The 25,555-nt window shown below is 42.2% G+C and overlaps 2 protein-coding genes across 2 annotated transcripts; both read right to left on the bottom strand.

Annotated features, from left to right (window-relative positions):
• Positions 1 to 355: 355 nt before the first annotated feature.
• Positions 356 to 9,564, bottom strand: c1qtnf6a (C1q and TNF related 6a). Its single transcript, XM_072674501.1, has 3 exons — positions 9,470 to 9,564; positions 7,027 to 7,197; positions 356 to 5,236 (listed from the first exon to the last, which is right to left on the bottom strand). Exons 2-3 carry the CDS (start codon positions 7,187 to 7,189, stop codon positions 4,689 to 4,691), a joined length of 711 nt encoding a protein of 236 aa, XP_072530602.1. The 5' UTR covers positions 7,190 to 7,197; positions 9,470 to 9,564; the 3' UTR covers positions 356 to 4,688.
• A 4,238-nt stretch (positions 9,565 to 13,802) lies between these two features.
• il2rb (interleukin 2 receptor, beta) lies at positions 13,803 to 25,044 on the bottom strand. The gene is made up of 9 exons (XM_072675114.1): positions 24,971 to 25,044; positions 23,500 to 23,617; positions 23,150 to 23,228; positions 22,863 to 22,953; positions 22,332 to 22,456; positions 21,663 to 21,882; positions 21,029 to 21,104; positions 20,052 to 20,136; positions 13,803 to 18,096 (listed from the first exon to the last, which is right to left on the bottom strand). Exons 1-9 carry the CDS (start codon positions 25,038 to 25,040, stop codon positions 17,344 to 17,346), a joined length of 1,617 nt encoding a protein of 538 aa, XP_072531215.1. The 5' UTR covers positions 25,041 to 25,044; the 3' UTR covers positions 13,803 to 17,343.
• Positions 25,045 to 25,555: the final 511 nt, after the last annotated feature.

Here is a 25,555-nt window from a genome sequence, read left to right as displayed (position 1 = left end):
CAGGACTTACAGGACTTAAAGGAGTCTTGAGGAGTCCATGCCTCGATGGGTCAGAGCTATTTTGGTGGCTCGAGGGGGGCCTACATAATATTGGGCAGGTGGTTTTAATGTTATGGCTGATTGGTGTATACTTGATACATAGTGATGTAACATGGGCCAGTGGTACTTGGGTCTAGGAACCATCCGAATGCTAGTTGAACGGTTTCTTAGAAACAACAGAAACCTTTTGTAGATGTTTTTTGAAATATGGTTCTATGAATCACTGAAGAGGGTTCCACTATTGTCGCAAGTCAAAGAACCCTCTTCCAGTACTGCATAGAACCATTTTGTTAAGAGTAAATAAAGAAAAGTCTCATTTGCGGTCAAAAAACCTTTTTTATTGCAGCAAACATCACCTCTAAGCTTTTTAATATCATGTTATAAAGCTTCATATTTACAAATTACACAAACAACAAAAACAACTCAGCACCTTTTTGCAGTCGAGTCATTTGTAGAACATAGCACCTTCTAACCAGATGAATCTCAATGGATGTTCAAAGAGCTTCGAGTTAGAAATGAAGTGAGATCAGCTGGACATGCTGATTCCTGCTGATGTGGCTTATAATCACTGTCTTGATCAAACCTCATATCCCAGAAATGGCAGGTTCACCAGGGCCAGGTAAAGGTTGGCTGGTGTAGTGGGTAACAACACTGTCCTTCTTGTGGCAGACCAGGCTTCAGTTGCCTGACTGGGCCAGTACATGGCTATGTTCAGACTGCCAGCCCAGATCCGATGTTTGACATATCTAGACTGTATCCAGGTTGATTTTTGATGCTCTTGACAGCCAAAACCCATAAGAAATCTGATCTGATCACTTAAAAACAACAGTGCGCACAATCCTCTTATCAGATCTGACCTAAGAAACCAATCCGATTTGCCTGCAGTCTGAACACAGCCTAAAAGTTCTTGGGCAGGACTCCTAAAGCTGTTCTCACACTGATCTGCACCGAGAGCCCTTCGAGCTTCAAGTACGGCTCGGCTCGACCCGCCATCCTTTAAGATCCACGGAAGACGAGCGTCCAGACTTTTTACTGTCCTGCACCGAAGTGGAGGAACGAACTTCCCCTGGGTGTCCGAACAGCAGAGTCCAACACTCGCTGTCCTCAAACCCAGACTGAAGACCCTCCTCTTCTGAGAGGACTTGGACGAATAGCAGAGTACTATGGTCACCATATTGACTTGTGTTTAAGAAGAGTCTAAGATTAGAGGATCTGAATTTTAGTCTATTTAAACTAGCTGAGGTTCTTCTTGGGTAAATAGCAAAGCACTTTTGTAAGTTGCTCTGGAGAAGAGCATCTGCTAAATGCCTTAAATGTAAATGTAAATGAGTCTCGCCGTGGCCAATAGAAGAGCAGTGGGTGTGTCTGGTAGTTCCCTTTAACATGGAAGAACGGCTTTCTGAACAGGCGTTTTACAAAACCAGTCCGAAACCAATCAAAAGTCAAGATGGAATCAGGTGTCGGCCCACGCTGGTCTTCCAGATTTGTACTAGCGTTTAAACTAGCTAGTTTAACAAACTTGAGCTAGTGGCCTCTAAACCGGTCCACAAGTCCTCAAACCTGTAAAGCTGACCAGTTCCTGGGAAATCTTCTGGCTCACGTGTAAACAGAAGCAGATACACTGGCGGGAAAAACACTGTGAGGTCTGGATCACAGCTAGCACAGTGGAGCACTTTAGCCCCGCCCACTCACACTGAGATGTTATAAGGAGTGTTTCTTGAATGAGGCACAGTAAAGGCAGACAATTATCCAATTAGAGCTCATTTACATACAATGGATCAGTCTTAAAGGCACAGCAGCAACAAAACATCCTGTTGAATTTGAAGAAAGGTGTGAAAATTGATCATAACTTTTATCAAATTATTGGTTGATAAACTCACACAAACATGATAAGTGGACCAGGGAGGGGTGTGTGTGTGTGTGTGTGTGTGTGTGTGAAAACACGCTCATATGTAATAATATGTTTTTTCACATGTGGTCTCATTTTTTTTTTTCACTTCTTTTTTTTCTGTGAAGTTCTCTGTGAGATAAACAACAAGCACCAAAAAGTTTCACTAGGGCGAAGGACAAGAGCTTTTACATTAGGTGGAGGTTCTTTAAACCCCACCCTCACTCTCACACATCTCGTTTATTCAAAGGGTTCTTTAAAGAACCGTTCATTGGAAATAGGAACCAGCAGTTGACACCTGAAAACGCCCCTGAAACTCGCCCTTCTCTGCTCTCTCTCTGGTTCTGCTGGAGAGAGGACAGCTCGTGCTATTTAACGAGGAAAACCGCACACATCCTGTTTCACAATTTTTTTACCTGCGCACTCACGCACTCTGATGAAGGAGGTGAAAACCACATTCTCTGGAACCGTAATAAACAGATTCAGCATATCACGTTATTACATCACCTCCATTTATATATATATATATCATAAAGGTCTGGATGATGGTGTGAAATGCATGTTATTATATTATAAAATGATATGTTTATATTTAGGGAAGTATACATCCCTCACCATCATCCACACCTTTTAAACTGCAAGTCACAAAAGAAATAGCACCTTTTAGAAGAACATTAGCACCATCATTCTGGCTTTAATATCCAAGCTAGACCTGAGTGAAAGTGAATGCATCTCCCTCTGCTTATTCATCCTAGTTTAGGTCATCATCAGTTCATCAACAAAGCTCTATCAACGTAGTGTTAGACTAGGACGTGATCCAGGATGGCTTTTAACTTGTAAACCCCGATAATTACAGTAATGTGGGCAGATATGAGCACCATAAACAACAACATGCTGCATGGCTGAGGGTTCTAGCTGGCTTTGTTGTTCTTTTAGCCTGAGGTGGATCAGAACAGAGCTACTAGTACTGAGAGAGCTCCGGGTTCAGCCAATCACACAAGACCAGTCTCTACCACAATTATAGGATATGGTAGTTATGTAACACTGCAGATTCATACTGGATTAAAATCAGTCTACTGTCAGATACTAAAAACAAGTTATGCTTCGGAATCATACTGGATTAAAAATGATCTACTGTATTGTTGTGAGACACAAAAATGACACTCTGTAGATTCATACTGGACTAAAATGACCTGTTAATAACCACTTAAATTCATCTGCATTCTCTCCATTAGACCTCTAAGGATGTGCTTAGGAGGTCATGTCCCCCTGTGAATTACCAGGTCATCAATTAATCAAAATAATGAGGGTAATTTAATCAAACACACATATGGACTTGACTGTGCTTACTTTCACATGACTGAGAAAATCACATTTACATCTGGCCAGTTCAGGTGATTGGTATCTGGATAGTATCCCGATAAGATTTTAGCCAGATGTGTATAACACAGGGTAGTCAAATGTGTCTTCGGTTAGTCAGACTGAAATTAAACTGGTGATTGCAAGTGCATCTCAGTCCACCTCCTGAAGTGGTTTGAGTGATGGGATTAGTGTCTGGTTTAAATGCATCGTGGGTGAGTTTACACTTCCGTGTTTTTGTGGCTTGGCCTAATCCAGATATAATCCTGATCCTCAAGACGCATGAAGTGACCAGGTGTAAACAAGGTCTTTTGAGCTTGATGGAGGCATGAATGGAGTATTTGTACTTGAAGCATTTGTGGGGTCCAGTCCCACTCTGCAGAAACGTACATGGGAAAGTACCATAGTATTATGTTTGGCACCTTTTTGTTTACCACAGGACCTGATAGCAGTGATGCTTAATAACGCTGTTGATTTTTCCAAAGAAATAACTACTAGTATAATACAGGCATGACGCGGCCTACAGAATGACACAGCTTTGTAGGTTGTAAGATTTGACATCAGCCTCTCTCTGTCTGTTTATACTCTCTCAATAGGGTCAAAAGCCAAACACAGATCCTGGATCAGCAAGGAAAATTAGCTGAACTGAAGCCCTTCTCTCTTCAGTGAACGTCTTGTACGGTTCATGGGGTGCAGACCTGTCCACTTCATTCAAAGCAAAAGAAACCAGATTTCTAAAAAGGAGCTGTGCGTCTGGTGACCACCAGTTGACCTAGTTTTCCAAGTTTTTCAACCCTGATGTTTTCCAGGTGTGCTCGATAAACTCAACTGCCATTCATGCAGAGCATTCACTGGGGTTTCCGCGGTGATGGAAATCACAGGTTTCTGCTGGGGAACAGAAACTGGGGAATTCTCACTGGAAACCAAAGTTTTGGAAAACAAAGGCGTGGAAAGTCTGCTAGTGCAGAAACGTTGGATTGTTTCTGTAGCCAGGAATACTGTCCAAATACATTTCTGCAGATTTTGCTTTCTGTGCTGTGAGCTAGACAATGAGTTTTAACCTCCACAGGTTTAGCACTGCCCACTAACCCACAGACTGGACCCTGAGTGCCTTTACTGTTTATATATATATGATTATATATACTGTACATAGTTTCACAAATCATACGTTTCAATGCCACAAACATAATAGACAACTAACCTCAACTTGTACACTGGCCTTGCTGGAGGAGATGAATACTCACTGTGTCCCCTCTTTTCCACCATAGCCCTGCCTTGATGAGGTATCTTTGGAAGGTAATGTAGGCGATGTGAAGATAATTGGACTAATCTGGGGTAAAAAATGTAACTTTTTGCAAAACGACTGGTTTACTACCTCCCCATTTGTCCAATCTGCGGCCCCTTACTCTATATGAGACTTGATGAGGTACCCATTGAAGGTGATGTAGATGTCCACGTCATCACTGTAGATGGCATTCTCGCGCTCGCGTTTGTAAAGCCGAACCCACACCTCATCACCCAGTTTGAGGTTTAGCAGAATGCTCTGGCTCTGCATGATGGAGCGGTCACTTGGCTGGGCGTAAATGATGACCTGTGCTTCCTCATTCTGCATGATGTGAAGGTAAGTCTCCTTGAAGTTCCATGTGTGGATATTAATGTTGAAGAAGTAGATGCCCGGCACACGGCAGCGGAACTTTCCAGAGAACATGTCAAAGTGTTCGGGGACATTGACGAAGACAGTGTCAAAGACAAGGGCCTGGTAGAGGTCTGCACTGTGGAGGGCCTTGCGACGCCCCACCGAAAACGCTGAGTGCTCCGACTTGCAGGGGTCGCCTGGAGTTCCAGCTTGACCCTTGGAACCTTTGGGGCCCTCAGGACCTTGAGGTCCTGTAGAACCCTCTATACCAGGTTTGCCTGGTGTCCCTTTATCACCCTTATCACCTTTATCACCTGAGGAAAGAGCAGAACAGGTATATCAAAGTCATTGCCAACTTTTATTAAAACACCTGACTTCAAAGTAGCTCCACCTTGCTGTTGTGTGAGACTATAGCTCACACGTTGAACTACAGTTTGCCCTGTAGCAGTAATTGAGATATTTAATATGCAAAGACTATGAGTCCTGATCTTCCTTGACCTGTCTGCTGCTTTCAACCACAAGATCCTCCAAGGCTGGAATTGCCAGTCTGCATGGAATTGGTTTGAGTTCTACCTGGAGGAGCACTCATACTGGGGAACTTGGGAGACATTCACATTCACATTGGTGTCCCACAAGGCTCAGTTCTTGGTCCTCTACCGTTTTCCTTTTCTTCTCGCCCTCTTGTTGATTCTACATCTTCTCGTGGTTTCTAAGCTGAGGACACTTCTTTTGAGACTCAGGATTGTACTTGGATTGGCTGTCATCTCATCATGGATGGTATCCCACTACCTGAAGCTGAATTCTAGCTAGACTGAGTCGCTGTACATATCTGGAATTTCAGGTTCTCACAACGATCTTGTCATTTTCGTCTGTCCATGGTGCAACTCTAGACATCCAGTTATTATTCTCAGCTCATGAAGCAAACCATGGTCTTGGTTATTGAGGTATCTTCTCTGGCACAATCCAAATTTGACCCTTTTTTTGCTAATGAGGCTATCCAGGTACTTGTTCAGTCTGGAGGTTTGTCATCTCAAGGCTTGACTGCTCTCCCATAGTTGCAGGAGATCTAGGATACAACAGCACGAACAGCCTTCATCATTCTAAGATCCTGTTGCTCCACATCTTTAACTAGCTTCAGTCTCTTGATGCAGATTTAAAATGGACCGGACCCTTCCAGCCAGATGACAATTGTCCAAACCCAATCTGTCCCTAGAGACCTTTGAGCTTCAAGTATGGTTCAGCTTGACTCACCATTCTTCAAGATGCAATACAGCAGAGCCTCGAGCATAAATAACTTAAATGGGACACTTTAAAGTGAGGAAAGCAGCTGAAAACACATGTTGTCCTGCCAAGCCCCACCTGTAGAGCCAGCCAGCTCCATCTCCCAGAGCCCCTGTAAAGTTTCTTTAAATTTAGGATTTCTGTAAATTTCTTCCTGCTCCTAACACTAGCAATGCTCCCAACACTAGGAGGGTAAGGACTTAACACACGTCTCTTCAAGCTCTTCACGTCTTCGAACTGCCGCCAATGTGGCATCGCCGGGAAGCTGACAGGCTCTGATGAAAGCAGCTGGTCCCCCGCTCCACTGCACCACACAGCTAACAGACGCCTGTGTCGGGCAACAGTACCATCTACCCACCCATGGCCACATGTGCACTCTCAGACTCCAGCTACTGATGGCAAAGCGGCATGGCTTGGGATTCAAGCTTTCTTGACCCTCTGGCCTTAGTGCAAGGGCATTAGGCAAAGAAGAAACCAAAGTCTATTAATGTAATTAAGGCCCTCCAGCATTGAGCTGTGGGGTTCTCTGGAGTGATGGAGCACTACCCAATACCAGTACCCAAGAACTAATCATTCAATATCACAATCTGATTGCACTGATGTTTTTTAATGGCTGAATGCAATCGAATCCTCCTCACAACAATGTTCCAATATCAGGTCGAAAGCCTTCCCAGAAAAGTAGAAGCGCTTACAGCAAATATACACCTAAAAATACAGTTACTGTCAGAGGATACACCAAAGGAGCAGGTGTACACTGGAACTACACTGTAACTGGTGAGGGATCAGCTTGATCAGCAGATCAGCAGATTAACAGAAGAAGCACCTTTAAGGATGGTCATGTTGATGTATGTGTGCACTTCAGGCATTGTCCGCATGGGGCCCTCTGCTGATGGGAGGTCATCACAGCAGCGGCTGCAAGGAGGCTGAGGTACGGACAGCGTTAGGGGCAGGAAACAGAGGAGAGGGGTCAGGAGAGACCCCAACATGGCTGAATCTGCAGAGACAGCAACACGGTTACACATATGGGTATGAAAATGCTGCAGTACATCATGGAGCGCTGACCAGTCAGTCAGTAAGTCTGTCTGTCAGTCTGTCAGTCAGCCACTCTGTAAACCCTGGTGTTTTCTCTATTAAGCTGATATCAGGTTCCATCGGTGCACTGTGAGAGGAGAGAGAGAGAGAGAGAGAGAGAGAGAGAGAAAGAGAGAAAGAGAGGGGAATGCAGGACAGTTGAGCGTGAGATATCAGCTTTCCATGGTGAGAGAGAGAGAAAGAGAGACGAGTGTTTTGATAGCCACAGTCCAAATCATACACATCACTGAGCCAGGACTCATCACTGACTTTCTATACTCCCCTTCCCACTATATCTCTCTCTACCCAACCCCCCCAATCTCTCTCTCTCAACTCTGAACCCCAAAACCCAAAACCTCAAACTCAACTCTGAACCCCAAAATTCAAATCTCCAACTCAACTCTGAACCCCAAAACCTCAAACTCAACTCTGAACCCCAAAATTCAAATCTCCAACTCAACTCTGAACCCAAAACCTCAAACTCAATTCTGAACCCCAAAACTTAAACCCCTAACTCAATCCTGAACTCCAAAACCTCAAACTCAACTCAGAACCCCAAAACTCAAACTGAACTCAGAACCCCAAAACTCAAAACCTCAAACTCAACTTTAAACCTTAAAACCTCAAACTCAACTCTGAACCCCACTCCTGAACCTTCTCCTCTACCCTGCCCTTCTGCTGCTTGCCTAGTTGTGAAAGGGTTAAGGTGTGTCTTATCTTCTCTCTCTAATCCATCTCAGCACACACTGCTCTGTGTCCTGACTGGAGATGAGAACACCCCACATGCAGTGTGTGCGGTTAGACAATGAACAAAAAGGACAAATTAAAAAGACACAAGGACGATCTGTACAGAACCGCAGACCTGAACACCTCGACACCGGCCGCTGTAAATAAGGGTTTGTATGAGGGAAGTCTCTGAGTTCAGGCTGTAAGAAGTGTTTTTATGATGTAAATGTGGAAACACTGAGGGAAAGCGTGGGCTTGCACGGCCCCCCGTCCTCCATGATAAAGATTTATTGGCGAGAGGCTGGCCAAGCTTGTGTTAGTGAGGCTTTCCCTGCTGTGTGTGTGTGTGTGTGTGTGTGTGTGTGTGTGCAGGGATCAAAACTCTGCAGTACATGCTGAACATTTAAAGCAGGTCTGCCGTCATTCAGTCCTCAGACTCCTGCTGTTCAGACAGCACAACGCGGCCAGGCTGGAAAAAACAAACACACTGGACTCTTCCATCAACCTGTCATCACAAACGCTGCAGAGCTCTGCATCTGTTTTCCAGCCTGTAATCGTACAGTACAACCACAAAGAGTTAACCCAAGCTCTGTTCCTAAACCTCTGCAAACCTAAACTCAAAACAGGACAAAAACCTGACACCAAATAGAATCGCAGACCTGAACACAAACTCACAGACAAACGCAGACCTAGACCCCTAAACCAAACTCAAACATGAACCCAGTTCCAAAGCCAAACACATAAAAACAATCCCAAATACAAAAACCTGAAATCTATTACCAAACTCAAAAACTCAATCCCCAACTCAGAAACTCAATCCCAAACTCAAAAACTCAATCCCCAACTCAGAAACTCAATCCCAAACTCAAAAACTCAATCCCAAATCCAAACTGAATAACTTAATCCCAAACTCAAAAACTCAATATCAATCCAAACTCAAAAACTCAATTTCAATCCAAACTCAATAACTGAATAACCCAATCCCAAACTCAAAAACCCAATCTCAATCCCAAACTCAAAAACCCAATCCCAAACTCAAAACTCAATCTCAAACTCAAAAAACAATCTTAAACTCAATCCCAAACTCAAAAACTCAATCCCAAATGCAATCCCAAACTCAATCTCAATCCAAAACTCAAAAACTCAATCCCAAACTCAAGAACTCAATCCCAAATGCAATCCCAAACTCAATCTCAATCCCAAACTCAAAACCCAATCTCAAACTCAAAAACCCAGTCTCAAACTCAAAAAACAATCTTAAACTCAATCCCTAACTCAAACCCAAACACTAAACTCAGTCCAGTTCCATTTGTAAAGCTGATCTGTGGGCTGTTCTGCTCAGCCATACACTCCAACATTAAACACAACATTTATAAGACTGCTGATATAACCCTGGAAGTACAACAACAGATGCAGGAATATGTGTGTGTGTGTGTGTGTGTGTGTGTGTGTATTGTAGTTGAACTTACTGTAGCTCTTGATGCTGAGGTTGCAGCTGCCGTTGTGTCCTCAGCTGAGCGGCTGAGAGAGAGAGAGTCTTAGTCAGCCTGTTTCTCCCTCCCTCCTTCACTCTCTCCCTCTCTCGCCCTCTCTCCCTCTCCAACTCCCTCCCTCTCTCTCAAATTCCAGGGCTGGCTTTACATGCTGAAACTTTCTCACAGTGAGATACAGGCCAAAGGTCGGACGCTGCGGGAAGCACAGTGCATTAAACAACATCCTTCCCAGAGCTCTCCTCTGCTTATCTGCTCACGATGAGCTGACTGACAGTCTGCTGGATCATTTCTGAGTTCCCGTCATTAGGAGGTTCTTCACGGGATCCATGAAACCTGGCCCACACAGCTTGACAGCAGCTTCAGACAGCAGTGTGAACAGGTTTCCAGTGAGAGCAGGCAGAGTGTTACACACAGATCCCTACCATACAAATCCAGCTCCACACACACACTCAGCACCCTGCCATTACCCCCTCTCCCATTAGCCCTCCGCTTCCGGACAGCCCCCTCCTCTGTTTCTCACACACACACACACACATGCTCACACAGGCTCACAGAGGCAGGCAAGGCTGCAGTGTGTGAGATGTGGGTCACGTGATGAAGAAAATTGCCCAGAATTTGTTCCACTGGCCTAGAGAATGCGGAATTTCTGGCTCTGAGTTAAGTACACTACATGGACAAAAGTATTGGGACACCCACTTGTTCACTGTTTCTTCAGAAATCAAGAGTATTTAAAAGCGCCAATCTTGCTTTTGTTGGAGTAACTGTCTCTACTGTCCAGAGAAGAAGGCATTCTAGTAGATGTTGGAGGAGCATTGCTGTGAGGATTTGATTGCATTCTGCGGCAAGAGTGGTGTTAGTGAGATCAGGGTGTTGGATGATGATCACCACCACCCCAACTCATCCCAAAAGTACTGGATGGAGCTCCACCATCATTCCAGAGAACACAGCCTGGCATTATTAGGCAGCATGGAGCCAATAGGGTAATGATGCTGATCTGCTCCAGAGAGTCCTATTCTACTGGCAGTACTTCTTCTCTACAGGGACTAGACAAGCTGTCTAGCTGAATGCATTGTACATATAGTGCACATCTATGTAATGTCTATATAGTACTAAGATATATATATATATATAGTGTGTTTTTAAACAAATCACACCCACACCTGCTTGAAATTAGCTGTGTTTGGACACTGGATTCAATTTCTTTGACTTATGTAATTGTAATTATCCTGTTTGTTCCATTAGGAGCACAATTACAGTCACTCAGACCCCTGAAGCTCAGACACTCCAGAACTCTGTTTGAGTTGGCCCTCATTCTCTGCCGAACCTTGGCTGCATTGCTTTCCTCTCATTTATAAACTCTCTGTCCCTCCCCTCTACTGCAGAGAGAGAGAGAGAGAGAGAGAGAGATGGAATAGGAGGTCAGGAGTTTCAGGCTCTCTCAGGATATTTATCTATCAACGCTCAGGAGAAACTACTCCTACTTTTCAGTAATTTCCTCTGTGTTTATACTTTAAATGCACTCTATTATTGCTGTTTCATATTTCACACATTCTCTCCTTGGTTTTTATCCTTATTGTTTATTGCTTTCACACTGCAGGGACTGTAAAGCGGGTGGGGGTCAGTGGTGGTTATGGGAGAGAACTCAGCTCTGTTTAATTCTGCAGTACCTGCCATCAGACCGCTTCCCCAGGAAGGTCAGTCATTATTAAAGTGCTGGGTGGTCATTTAGAGGAGAAACAGATGGGGTCAAATAGTAGCTTCTGGTATTAATTGTAAAAAAAAATACAAATAGAAATTATATATTTTATATATATTCAGATGGTGATAATGGCACAGCAAAAACACCACCGTTTCAGATACACTCAAATCTGGCCCACTGACTGGTGCTTGTAAACGCAACGTCACATAAGGCCAATTAAACTAACTATTATTTCATTACTTGTCGTACGGTGTCAAACAAACTTAAATAAAGCCTTTCAGTAGTATCCCGAACCCGTTCTGGTAGTCGTGTATGAAGCTACTCAGCACAGGTGTGTTGAACCACTTGACGTAAATGTTGAAAGTAAACTGTACGTTGTTTTTACAGGAACTGAAACTTGGTCAGATTTTTCATCTGAGGGTCCTGAGGAACACGACTGGAAAGCAAACTTTCAATGATTCAAATGATTTATTCTGCCTCCTAGTGGAGGGAAGCAGACAGTCCAGTGCTCCTCGTGTGTTCTAGGTTCAGGTTTGAGTCTGAACCGTCCAGCACAGCAACTCGTTTCATTTACTCAGTTCCATGTTCTCAATTAAAAATTTGTAGAACTGTACTGTTGATTATAGTACTAGCAAACATCTGCCTGTCTGTCTGTCTATATTTCTGTCTGTCTGCCTTCTTTCTTCATATCGTCTTTCTTTTATTCACCTACCAACCTACCAATATACCTACCATATACCAATATATATACCTACTAATCTACCTATGTATCCAACTCTCCACCTACCTATGTACTTAACTACATATTTAAATACCTATGTATAGACATACATAACTGCCAACCTACCTACCTACTTATTTATCTACCTAACCACCTACATCTTTACATACTCATCTATATACCTACCTACATATCTACATACCTTCCTACTTACTTACCTGTCTATCAATCTACCCACCTACTCACCTATATACCTATATCTATACCTATAACTACCTACCAACCTATGTGCAAACCTATTTAAGTACCTACCAATGTACCTACCATGCTACCTGCGTACCTATATACCTACCATATCTACCATTTTACCTAACTACTATCTATCTATCTATCTATATATCTATCCATCTATCTATCTATATATCTATCCATCTATCTATCTATCTATCTATCTATCTATCTATCTATCTATTGTTCTTTCTGTCTGCCTGTGTGTTTGTCTGTATGTATGTACAGAAATACAAAATTGCCAACCTACCTACCTACTTACTTATCTACCTAACCACCTACATATTTACAAATTGAACTATCCAGTCATGTGCCTACCAGCCTACCTACTCACCTATATACCCACCTACCTACATATCTACATACGTCTTACTTACTTACATGTCTATCTATCTACCCACCTACTTACCTATATACCAACCTTCAAATCTCCTTACCTACCTATGAACATACTTACCTTCCTACCTACTTACAAACCTATTCAAGTACCTACCAATGTAGCTACCATGCTACCTGCTTACCTATATACTTACCATATCTACCAATTTACCTAACTACCTACCTACTCATATACTACCTACTTACCTACTTACACATATACATACATACCTATCTATCTATCTATCTATCTATCTATCTATCTATCTATTTATCTCTCCAGCTATCTAACTTAAACCTAGTTATATAAATACATATCTGCCTACCTACTTACTTATTTATCTACCTAACCACCTACATCTTTACAAATTGAACTATCTAGTCATGTGTCTAACAGCCTACCTAGTCACCTATATACCTACCTACATATCCACATACCTTCCTACTTACTTACCTGTCTATCTACCTACCCACCTACTTACCTTTAAACCTATATACCTTCCAATCTACTAACCCACCTATCAACCTAACCACCTACCAACCTACTTACAAACCTATTTAAGTACCTACCAATATAGCTACCATGCTACCTACTTACCTATATACCTACCATATCTACCAATTTACCTAACTACCTATCTACTTACATACATCTATATGTCTCTCTGTGTGTCCGTCTGTCTGTCTATCTTCACTTTTCCATTTTCTTTTATTGTTTTATATTAAAAACAAACACAGATCTGAAAACAAATTTTATAGAAACTAGTTATCTTTATGTTCCTCTACCTCCCACCTACACACACGTACTAAATATGGCCTTTCTTTAAATGGGTCCCTGTCTCACCTCTCTTTTCATCTCTCTCTCTCTCTCTCTCTCTCTCTCTCTCTCTCTCTCTCTCTCTCTCTCTCTCTCTCTTTCTCTCTCTCTCCCCCCCTCTCTCTCTCCCCCTCCCTCACTCTCTCTCTCTCTCTCTCTCTCTCTCTCTCTCTCTCTAAACGGAAGCTGCTTGGCACATATAAATGTCAGACCACACACTACTGAAGGAAAACACACAAACACACTCACACCTCAGCCCATCAACATGTGAACATGCATACACATACCTACATACACACATACACAGACATACACACACATACACACACACACAACCACCACACATACACTTGACCACAAGCTAGTCTTGCGAACACAACCTTCACAGAGCCCTGAAATCTGTTTATTTTCAGTTTTATTTCAGACAAAGTCGACAGGAGAAGGTAAAGTCGTTAAACAGGAGGAAACATTTCAAAAACAAACTGATTAATATCATAAAAAGACAGTAGTAGCTAATGTTATACATTTTTCGATAAATGACAGAAATACATCGTCTAATGTTAGATATGTTGAGCGGGTCAGTGAGGGTGGCGGGGGGTTACGATGTTAGGTAGTTTTTAGCAAAAACCTCAAAAACAAAGACTTTGATCATACTAAACCAACCCTCGCCCCCGTAAAGTTGGACCAGTGGGCATTAACAAATTAAGTAATGCTCTGCAGTGTCTTTCTTAGCAAACCAAAAACAAAAACAAACTTCTTAACTTTTAGCGGAAGTCAATGTATAAAGATTTCATCCCCTTGTGGTTTTGGAGCATTTCTATTGGTCCATTCATCCTGGACTTTTTGATAAAGAACAACAGTCAGATTCATGTTAAAGTGAAAAAATGTCACATTATGCCAAAAAGGCAAAATTGAAGCGGTGAAATATAGAGCAGACATATTTTTGTAGGGATGTCTCGTAGTGACATTTTAACGTGATGAATTTTTTACACACGTTTGTAGGTTTATGTACCACAAATAACCATATAATAACCAAATAATTTTTTTTACGTGACTACTATCTATCTTCTTCCCCACTGTAAGTAATGTCACTGTAACGGCACTGTGAGTAATGTCACTGTAAGTAATGTCACTGTAAGTAACGGCACTGTAACAGCACTGTGAGTAATGTCACTGTAAGTAATGTCACTGTAAGTAATGTCACTGTAACGGCACTAAGTAATGTCACTGTAATGGCACTGTAAGTAATGGCACTGTAAGTAATGTCACTGTAACGGCACTGTGAGTAATGTCACTGTAATGGCACTGTAAGTAATGTCACTGTAAGTAATGTCACTGTGAGTAATGTCACTGTAATGTCACTGTAAGTAATGTCACTGTAACGTCACTGTAAGTAATGTCACTGTAAGTAATGTCACTGTGAGTAATGTCACTGTAACGTCACTGTAAGTAATGTCACTGTGAGTAATGCCACTGTAACGGCACTGTAAATAATGTCACTGTAAGTAATGTCACTGTAATGTCACTGTAAGTAATGTCACTGTAACGTCACTGTAAGTAATGTCACTGTAAATAATGTCACTGTAAGTAATGTCACTGTAACGTCACTGTGAGTAATGTCACTGTAAGTAATGTCACTGTAAGTAATGTCACTGTAACGTCACTGTGAGTAATGTCACTGTAAGTAACGGCACTGTAAGTAATGTCACTGTAACGTCACTGTAAGTAATGTCACTGTAACGTCACTGTGAGTAATGTCACTGTAAGTAATGTCACTGTAACGTCACTGTGAGTAATGTCACTGTAAGTAATGTCACAGTAACGTCACTGTAAGTAATGTCACTGTAAGTAATGTCACTGTGAGTAATGTCACTGTAAGTAACATTTAGCTGTGTGCAAACATAATTTAGCCGTTAAACTCATTGAAAAGGATTTCAACGAAACAATAATTAGTCACAATGATTAAAACCAACATTTTACAAACGTTTTACTTTAAAAACCTCTGTTCTGTTTTCATGGCAAAGATTTCAACAAACTGCTTTTTCTACTAAGACAGGTATACGTAAATGAGCTTTGTTCTGATTGGCTGCCCAATCAAGAAGAATTATGAGTTGAAGTACTCTCAATAACTTCAGAGAATGGGCGGGGCTAAAGAGGAAAGGGGCAGGGTGTCTCTTATATGACAATGTAAAGGCAATAAATTCAACATTTATTTGCTACCTTTTCCATATGAATGTTTCGAACAATGTTTACATATTACATCAGTAAAAATACTGTGTACTGTACAGTAAAATTATGTTATACAGAAAAAGTCTGACTGTCCATTAAATCATGCTACTACAAAAACAGGCAAAGATGTAGCATTGAACCTGCAACGCGTCGTTAATTAGTATTCCCTTCAGTCACTCTGGCCTTTCGCTACTTGGCTATGATGGCTTAATGCTATAAAGTAAAGGCAGTAAAGCATGTCGACTACAGTAATGCTGTTGGTAGATGAAGCTGCCCGTCACTCGCCCACCTTCATCATTTAGTCAAACCTGAGTTCAGTTCATCCTTTAGCTCAAACAGAATCAGAGAATTTTCTTAAATCTCTGAAGCCCTAAAACCCTGAGTTTTAAACCCACACCATTACAAGCAGCTCTTATATAATCAGTTCCTTCAGTAGGTGAATAACCTGCCCAATCTCTGATTTATCGCTAAATCAGTTGCATGGTCCTATTAGCAGCCTGAACCAGGACCCCCCAAACCCTCCCCCCAACTCCCCCTGGTCACCTATGTGGCCTACACACTCCAGACTGTCAGAAAGCAAAGAAAAAAAAAACATTACATGTGATCATCATCAACACATCTGTTAGTGATGATTTCCAAAGACTCATCTCTGGAATGTTCACCTCCAGTTTTCAGTGCATAAAAAATAATAACAGCAATATTCAACACATATACGTTCCCTAGTTAGCTAAACATTTCCCCTGAATGATAGATGGGGGTTGGGATGATGTTTTATTTATTTTATTTGATTATTTATTATTTTGTTTGGGTTTTTTTTTGCATCTCTACAATTAAAAGACATTTCAGGGGCTAGCTAAAGTCCTTACCTTGCTGAGAAAATCAGCCTGGTCAGCTCAGACTGGTAATGTTGGTTGACCAGGCCTTTTTTTTTAGGTTAATTATTTAGCTGGTGTACTAGCATGACCAAACTGACCTAAGCTGGTCTTAAGCTGGATTGTTCAGCAGGGTAGATCACTGAGAAAGAAGAACCTAGTCTTTTAAACATGATAAGATGAATCGCACTGAATATGAGCAGATATGTGAACCAACAAGGTCTGTTTTAATTTTAGGCTGTGGTCCTGACCATAGACGTTTTCAGTGGTTTCTGCTGGAGCTGCTAGGCTAATGTAGTTAACAAGTAATGGAAGTGTGTGTACGCTAATCAGCTAATCAGCTGATCACCTTTTGCCGATGGTGATACATACACATGTATGTCACAGCTTTGCCGAAAAGAAAACAACAGCATCTATTTCATGGTGTGGTGCGGTCTACCAGTGTCCAAAACCACTGCAAACTTAGAGCGAGAAAACCACTGCAGCCACCTCGACACAGGAATTATATTCGATATGCTAACACCAAAAAGCTCTTTCGCTAAAATTAGGGCAGGGTTTTTAGGTGACAACTATGGTGGTACGCAAAAAGGACGGTTAGTGAACACTGTGGCCGAACGTTTGTCAAAATATATATTTCAGCTGTTTCTGGACATAGCTAACGTCAACTAGAGGAGTTAGCATAGTTAGCAATAAAACTGAATTGATCCGTCCACATCCATGTTTTCAGTCCTGTAAAAAAATCGATCAAAAAAATGAGAAGACACATAAGCTTCCATTGCTTGTTAGCTACGTTAGCCTTCTAGCTTATGGGCTAAGTGGGAAAACTGTGTAAAGTGACTTTTCAGCTCAGATGGATTTGTTGCTGTATTTTTGCATCTCTTTCAGGGTTAAGTAACCACTGCTGCATGGCTGCACCACCATAGACGAGGGTCTACCCACAGCACCCTCTGGAGGCTCGGAGGAGTTACCAATACCAACCCCATCTTCTTCTACTTCCGCCTCAGGCCAGGGCAAGAGCTCCGGCAGCTGGGTGAAGCTCAGCGGGACCTGGGTGGCAGTTGTGGACTCGATCGCCCTTGAACTTTCTGGTAAGGACAGAACAAACGAGACAAAATGCTGGACATTGACCACACTGCACTTTTTGTCCTTCTCTTCGTCGTCCATTGATTCTTTTTCTTGTTCTTCTTCATCGGCGTCTTCTTCTTCCCCTTCTCCTTCCATGCCAAAGCCAGAGTCAGGGCTCGAGGGCTCTCCGGGTTCCTGCTCTTGGCACTGCAGGCGTTCGTAGGAGGATGTTGATTGAAGCTCGTCGCCGCTGCCCTCTTCAGGATGGTAGGTGAAGTACACTGAGCAGGTCTCCAAGTTCAAAGAGCCTGGCTGAGTTTCGCTGTAGAAGTAGCCCATGTTGGAGAAGCCAGATGAGGACTGGCTGTCGCCGCTGGTTTGTTGGAAGGACGACGTGAGATTGGTGTGGAAATGCAACATCTTGTCAACCAGAGTGCTGTCCAAAACGCCTGAAACCTCCACAGGGGAGATTTCACAGTCACACGACCGAGGGGTGAGGAGGGAGTGGGTGGTGTGCTGAGGGCCCAGCCATTTCTGTGGAGACAAATAGCAGAGGTAAATGTGGAAGGTATTTGGAACACCTCCAATTTAGGTGCACTAGGCTTGCACTGTAGTCCGGCAGTCCCCTCTAATCAGTCTAGAAAAGGAAAGGAACAGCATAAGGACCTCGCCTGATCAAAGTTTAGCCAGTGCCAAAAAACACAACCCTATTATATTATAGTGTATTAAGAGGTATCATGTATTAGAGTGTGTCTCATTTCTCTAACATTGCGCACTGAATAGTGCACTGTAAAGGTAACGAGCTAAGAGCTACGGCCATATCCCACACTTCATGGTTTTGGTGATGGTCTAGCAAGCATGTTTCTGAAGTATCGGGACGAAACAAGACACTTGACCTTACCATGCAGCTCAAAGCTAGCCATCAGCATTTTCTTCAAGGTTTTTTTTTAATGGGGTTCCTCAAGACCCTACAAAGGGTTTATTAGAGGTTTCTTTACCCTTGACACAGGATTCTTCACTGGATCTGGGTTCTTTAAATGTTCTTTAGCAAATGTTTCTTTGACAGAACCTTACAACGAGGCTCTTTTCATGATTTTTAAAATACCCTTAAAATATGGTTCTTCAAGGGTTCCCCAGACTATCCTTAAATTTGTGTTTTTAAGATTCCATGATCACAACTTTAGAAGAAGGAGTTCTTCAAGGCTTCCTTAGAACACACTTAAAATGGGAGTGAGAAACATTGGCATCTGTTGGTTCCTATTGTGGTGGGTCCTGCATGCAGATCTCTAAACCAGCTATCACAGACATGATGAGATATGAGTGTCTGTGTGTGTGAGTATCTGTGTGTGTGTATCTGTGTGTGTGTGTGTGTGTATATCTGTGTGTGTGTGTGTGTGTGTGTGTGTGTGTGCGTGTGTATCTGTGTGTGTGGTGTTAGTGGTGAATGATAAGAGACAGAGGCTCATTTCTGTGAAAAGAAAGCAAAGTGTTTCATCCCGACTACCACATAAAATATCACAGAATCACTGTGGTGTGTGTGTAAGTGTGTGTGTGTGTGTGTGTGTGTGTATACATCCGTTACCATGTAGGACGTAAAGGAGCAAAGAAACCACAAGAGGAGGTCGGTACTACTTACGAAAAACGAAAGAGAAAAAAAGACAGAAAACCTCAAACCCATTCAGGACGAGAAACAGGGCCTTTCAGCCTCCGGCTCAGGGGTACTGGGGAAGGGTTTGGGGGGTTGGGGTTGGGGGGTGATATTGCGATTGTTTAGTGTGTTCATGGTAAATATCACAATAATTAAAAAATCAAAAAAGAATATCAAGGTGGAGCTGTTTTCCAGTCCACACTGAGTAACATTCAAAGTAAATGAGCTGCAGCTGAAACGGGTAAAATACTGTGTAAGTCTGTGGCTCCGCCCCCTCAGTCTATTTACTGTTTATTCCCATCTACAGCTTAGAACTCACCCATCACATGACCTCCCCAGACTGGGAGGTTTCTGACAGTGCTGAGCCCTCTGCTGGGATTTGAACCTATGACCTCCTCACACTTGATGATCAGCAGCAGTTAGGCCGTAGGGCCGTCTCCAGTCAAGAACTGTGAAACTACACTGCATACAAACCCAGTTCTGAGTAAATTTACTTCCCTTCTTTCTCAGATCCAGCTTCACAGCTCTAGAGTGGAGTGCCTGTCTAACTGCCTGCTTGATAAGAGACAATGGAGATCATATGTTCAAATCCCATCAACACCACAACAAATACATTATCACAATATGATACAATATTGTCATATTGCCCATATATGCTGATAAATTAGGTTTTGCCGTGTATGTACATCTGTATGACCAGTGGGTGGGGCTATCACGTAGACCTGTGGCAGTGGCATCACCAGGGATTGAACTGTCAACATCCCAGCGATGGAGCCAACACTTGCACTGCTGCTGCTATTCATGAAAGCCTTGTTAGGGAAGTAAACGGCAGTTAACCAACCTGAAAGTTTCCTCCATGGGTGGACAGAAGGGGCTGAAAGTATTTGGACGGGTCAGGAATATGCTCCCTGCCTGCTCTTGACATACTGCAACACAAAACAACACACACTTTAGCAACAACAAACAAATACAGTGTCCTTCAAACACATCTGGACCTCATTTCCTACATATATGAGATCCAGATGTATAATTACGTCTGGATCTCATTTACATAGGAAGTCCCCGACTGACTCATTTAAAGAGCCGGTGGTTAAATCTTGATCAGTAGATAAGGTCTGTAGTCTGACACCATGAGAGGAGAGACTAATATCACAGCAAGCAGAGCTAAAGCAGCATTTGTTGGGTTTGAACACTGGTTTACTGGTCAACCAGCACCAGGCCAGCACTAGACCAGTATAAACCAGCATTTGTTGGGTTTGAACACTGGTTTGCTGGTCAACCAGCACCAAACCAGTATAAACCAGCATCAACCAGCATTTGTTGTATTTTAAACACTGGTTTACTGGTCAACCAGCACCAGGCCAGTATAAACCAGTATAGGTTGATTCAAACAATGGTTTACTGGTCAACCAGTACCACACCAGTATAAACCAGCATTTGTTGTGTTTTGATTACTGGTTTCTGGTCAACCAGCACCACTCCAGTATAAACCAGCATAAACCAGTATATGTTGTGTTTTGAACACTGGTTTGCTAGTCAACCAGCACGTAGAATACATACTGGTCCAGGTCGAATTTTTTACAGTATTAAGAAGGTGAAGACCTTAGGTGGTCAGTCAGTTACACCAACAGTTCAGGAAGCTCCAGGACTGGAGTTGAAGACCTCAGTGCTTGACTGCTGTTAGTCGTGTTAAGTGCTATAAAACACCTGTACACAAGCACAGGTACATGCTGTCTGCTTCACTACAACATGAATCACACACACACACACACACACACACACACACACACAGACACACACACTCACACACACACTTACCAGCATCTGTGGGCAATGCAGACGGTGATTGAGATGAGTAGAATGAGGCTTATCACTATGAAGATCCACAGCGGTTCTGTTTCAAACAAAGCAACACATCACAATCCACACCCCCATCAGCATGCAGAGCCTCGAGGGTTCGAGTGTTCTGTGAGTTCCTCTGTTACAGCTCAGTCAGGAAACATCACAAAAAGACAAGAGACATCTCTAAAAACACAGCTCTGGTTAAAGCTGGAGCGATGCTAAAGCAGTAAAGCACGAGGATCTCGAACCCGGGCTCGGAAGCGAAAGCCATGGGTGCGAGCATGAATCTACGCTATGCTAAAAGCTAACACTAGTCGAGCAGCTCGTTTTCCGTGTTTTCCAACGGACCTTTCTCAGACTAGAGCCGTTCTCACATCAGAAGGGGAGCTCAAAAGTGCAGGGAGACCCCGGGAAGTGAGAAAGTGCTAGGCTAAATGCTAACCGAGCTGCAAAGGACATTGAGGGGACACTGAGGGGGACACTGAGAGGACACTGAGAGGACAGAAACACTATTCAGTAGATAGTTACAGTGCTAAAGACAACGCTACACTCTTAAAAACCTCTCCATAAAGATCTTTACAGAGAGAGAGAGAGAGAGAGAGAGAGATACCTGGAGTCAGTGCAGTCTCAATGTCTTCTGTGTTTTTTTCTCTGCCGATGTCGGACATCCAGTTGACAGAGGGGCTCCAGTCGCTCCACTGCCCTTGATAATGACCGCTGTCAAAATCCACAGGCTTAACCCTGACCCGGGCCTCGTACCAACGACCCAGCACCAACGAGTCATTGTCCAGCACAGCAAACGCACGGTCTACGTCCACTGGTTTAATGTCCTACACACATATATACACACACACACACACTGTGGCAATCAGACACAACTCATCCTAAAATGTAACATCAGTCAAAATCAAATATATGATAAAAGTTTGTGGACACCCCTTCTAATGAACGCATTCAGCTACTTTAAGTCACACCCATGAGGTGAGGTGGGGTGGTGATCAATCATCCAGTGTCTTGACCTCACTATTGCTGTTGCTGAATGCAATCAAATCATCACAGCAGTGCTGTGTGGAAAGCCTTCTACCCTGGACAGTTGAGACAGTTACTCCAACAAAAGCAGAAGAGAAACTCTATCTAATCCCCTTGATTTCGGTGTCCCAATACTTTTGTCCTTATATAGTGTATGGGTATTTAATGACACATTTACAACTTTCATATGGGAACTGATATGATTCATATCACATAGCACACACACACACACACACACACACACACTGACCTTCCAGCTGTGTGATAAAGGCTTGAACTGTAGCTGATACTGACACTGCATGATACGTTTAGCTCCTCTATTCCAGGTGATGTTCCCTCTATAAACTCTCGGCCTGTCCAGCGGGTCCAGTTTAACTGTCAGTCAAACCAATCGACACACAGCACAATCAATCTACACTCGTATTACGTTACGTAATAATAAAGTGGCCAGTGAGTGGAAGCACAATGTAGGTGTTTCTAATAAAGTGGCCAGTGAGTGGAAGCACAATGTAGGTGTTTCTAATAAAGTGGCCAGTGAGTGGGAGCTCAATGTAGGATTTTCTAATAAAGTGGCCAGTAAGTGGAAGCACAATGTAGGTGTTTCTAATAAAGTGGCCAGTAAGTGGAAGCACAATGTAGGTGTTTCTAATAAAGTGGCCAGTAAGTGGAAGCACAAGGTAGGTGTTTCTAATAAAGTGGCCAGTGAGTGGAAGCACAATGTAGGTGTTTCTAATAAAGTGGCCAGTGAGTGGAGGAAGGGAGAAACAGGGAGACAGCGCACTGTTACTGCCAGGGTGGTAGTCTGTCAGTTGGAGAACCACGGTCGCATTACACACCACCTTCAAGCAGATGATATCGCCAAAGTTAAAGTTCTGTCGGGGAGAGAGAGAACCAGAATCACTCCAGTGGCCGAATGCAGCTGCAGGTACAAACAGCTGACGTTGGTGAACCAGTGCTGAGGCAGCACACACTCCTCTGCTCATCTAAGCTAGATGTTCTGCAGTGATGTTTTGGTTCAGTGGTCACACTGAGCTAACTGAGACTCAGTCGAACTCCTCTACTGCTCACCAGAGAAGGAAAGACAATCAAGCAGCCTCGTGGAGCATCAGAATGAAACTCTAACGGCTTCAGGACACATTGTACCATTCTGCAAAGTACACACACACACACACACACACACACACACACACACACACAGTAAAGATTAACTGGAAATCCTGTGAAAAAACATCACCAGGGGAACGAAAAATACAAACATTTGATGGAATGTGTGAGGGGTTTCTAATAAAGTGGCCAGTGAGTGGAAAGTACTAATGTACCTAATATACTGGTTGCTAAGTTTGCTAAGAATGCCACAGAAACACACACACACACACACACACACACACACACATATTCATCACAAGTATTTTACTCACTTAGGTCCTTTGCTAGTGTCTCTCTTTGCGTGGAGGCTGCAGGCTTGCCCAGTGAGCTGAGATGTGTTTTGCCATGTACACGAGATACTAGTGATGAAGTTATTTACACAAGACAGACCTGGAGTCGAGAGAAAACAACAAATTCATAGTGGTTACTGAATAATTCATAGTGGATACTGTATAATTCATAGTGGATACTGAATAATTCATAGTAGTTATTGAATAATTCATAGTGGATACTGAATAATTCATAGTGGATATTGAATAATTCATAGTGGATACTGAATAATTTGTAGTAGTTACTGAATAATTCATAGTGGATACTGAATAATTCATAGTGGATACTGAATAATTTGTAGTAGTTACTGAATAATTCATAGTGGATACTGAATAATTCATAGTGGATACTGTATAATTCATAGTGGATACTGAATAATTTGTAGTAGTTACTGAATAATTCATAGTGGATACTGAATAATTTGTAGTAGTTACTGAATAATTCATAGTGATACTGAATAATTCATAGTGGATACTGTATAATTCATAGTGGATACTGGATAATTTGTTGTAGTTACTGAATAATTCATAGTAGATACTGAATAATTTGTAGTAGTTACTGAATAATTCATAGTGGATACTGAATAATTTGTAGTAGTTACTGAATAATTCATAGTGGATACTGAATAATTCATAGTGGATACTGAATAATTTGTAGTAGTTACTGAATAATTCATAGTGGATACTGAATAATTCATAGTGGATACTGTATAATTCATAGTGGATACTGAATAATTTGTAGTAGTTACTGAATAATTCATAGTGGATACTGAATAATTTGTAGTAGTTACTGAATAATTCATAGTGATACTGAATAATTCATAGTGGATACTGTATAATTCATAGTGGATACTGGATAATTTGTTGTAGTTACTGAATAATTCATAGTAGATACTAAATAATTTGTAGTAGTTACTGAATAATTCATAGTGGATACTGAATAATTCATAGTGGATATTGAATAATTCATAGTGGATACTGAATAATTTGTAGTAGTTACTGAATAATTCATAGTGGATACTGAATAATTCATAGTGGATACTGGATAATTCATAGTGGATACTGAATAATTCATAGTAGATACTGAATAATTCATAGTGGATACTAAATAATTCATAGTGGATACTGAATAATTTGTAGTAGTTACTGAATAATTCATAGTGGATACTGAATAATTCATAGTGGATACTGTATAATTCATAGTGGATACTAAATAATTTGTAGTGGACACTGAATATTTAAGAACAGACACTGAATGATTCAAGCATCATTCATGGTGGAAACTGAATAATTTATAGCAGAATAATTAATAATTCATAGTAGATAGAGAATAATGAGAATAAAATATTAATAACAAAGGCTTATGAGTTTTTCGGTGTGTGTATCACACTCAAATGTATGTATGCACACTTACCTGAGTGTGTGTGACTGGACCGAGCTGCTCCAGAAAGGAGGAGAACTGGAATTAGCCAAGCACTCCACATCACGGCTGCTACACACACACACACACACACACACACACACACACACACACACACACACACACAGAAGTAGACATCAGTCTATAATGTGAACATTTTAGTTGGTATTAATGAGGTCAATGGAAATGTCACCCGCTCAGACAGACACAAGGATACACAAAGACACACCTCCTACATCATCACCGTAAGGGGGAGGTCACTAACTGTTACCACGACGACACAAGCAGGAGAGAGCAACCGCAAACAGCGCTGTTTATACCTGTGGCTGAAAGTGTGACTCACACACTCTGCTCTTCAAACAGGAGACCTAAATTTGGAAACTTCAAACATACCTTTACTTTCAGCATGCAGAAGAAACATCAGCTGGACGGAGCTGCGGTCAGCCCAACGAGACCAGTGATCAGCAATATTTCACTGAGTGGAAGCACAAGGTCAGGGTTTCTAATAAAGTGGCCACTGAGTGGAAGCACAAGGTAGGGGTGTCTAAGAAAGTGGCCAGTGAGTGGAAGCACAATGTA

The sequence above is a fragment of the Salminus brasiliensis genome, chromosome 3 (assembly GCF_030463535.1).
Source record: "Salminus brasiliensis chromosome 3, fSalBra1.hap2, whole genome shotgun sequence".
In the NCBI taxonomy this organism is placed as follows: Eukaryota; Metazoa; Chordata; class Actinopteri; order Characiformes; family Bryconidae; genus Salminus; species Salminus brasiliensis.
Note: the sequence above shows the minus strand (reverse complement) of the source record. Positions and strands in the feature narration are given on the sequence as shown.

Excerpts from the sequence above, each read along its gene's own strand:
- c1qtnf6a (XM_072674501.1), bottom strand. The coding sequence starts at position 7,189 with ATGTTGGGGTCTCTCCTGACCCCTCTCCTCTGTTTCCTGCCCCTAACG. Across the intron at positions 5,237-7,026 it reads CAACATGACCATCCTTAAAG|GTGATAAAGGTGATAAGGGT; the intron begins GTGCTTCTTCTG and ends CTCTTTCCTCAG.
- il2rb (XM_072675114.1), bottom strand. The coding sequence starts at position 25,040 with ATGTGGAGTGCTTGGCTAATTCCAGTTCTCCTCCTTTCTGGAGCAGCT. Across the intron at positions 22,457-22,862 it reads CTACCACCCTGGCAGTAACA|TTAAACTGGACCCGCTGGAC; the intron begins GTGCGCTGTCTC and ends TTTGACTGACAG. Across the intron at positions 21,883-22,331 it reads CTTTATCACACAGCTGGAAG|GACATTAAACCAGTGGACGT; the intron begins GTCAGTGTGTGT and ends ATATGTGTGTAG.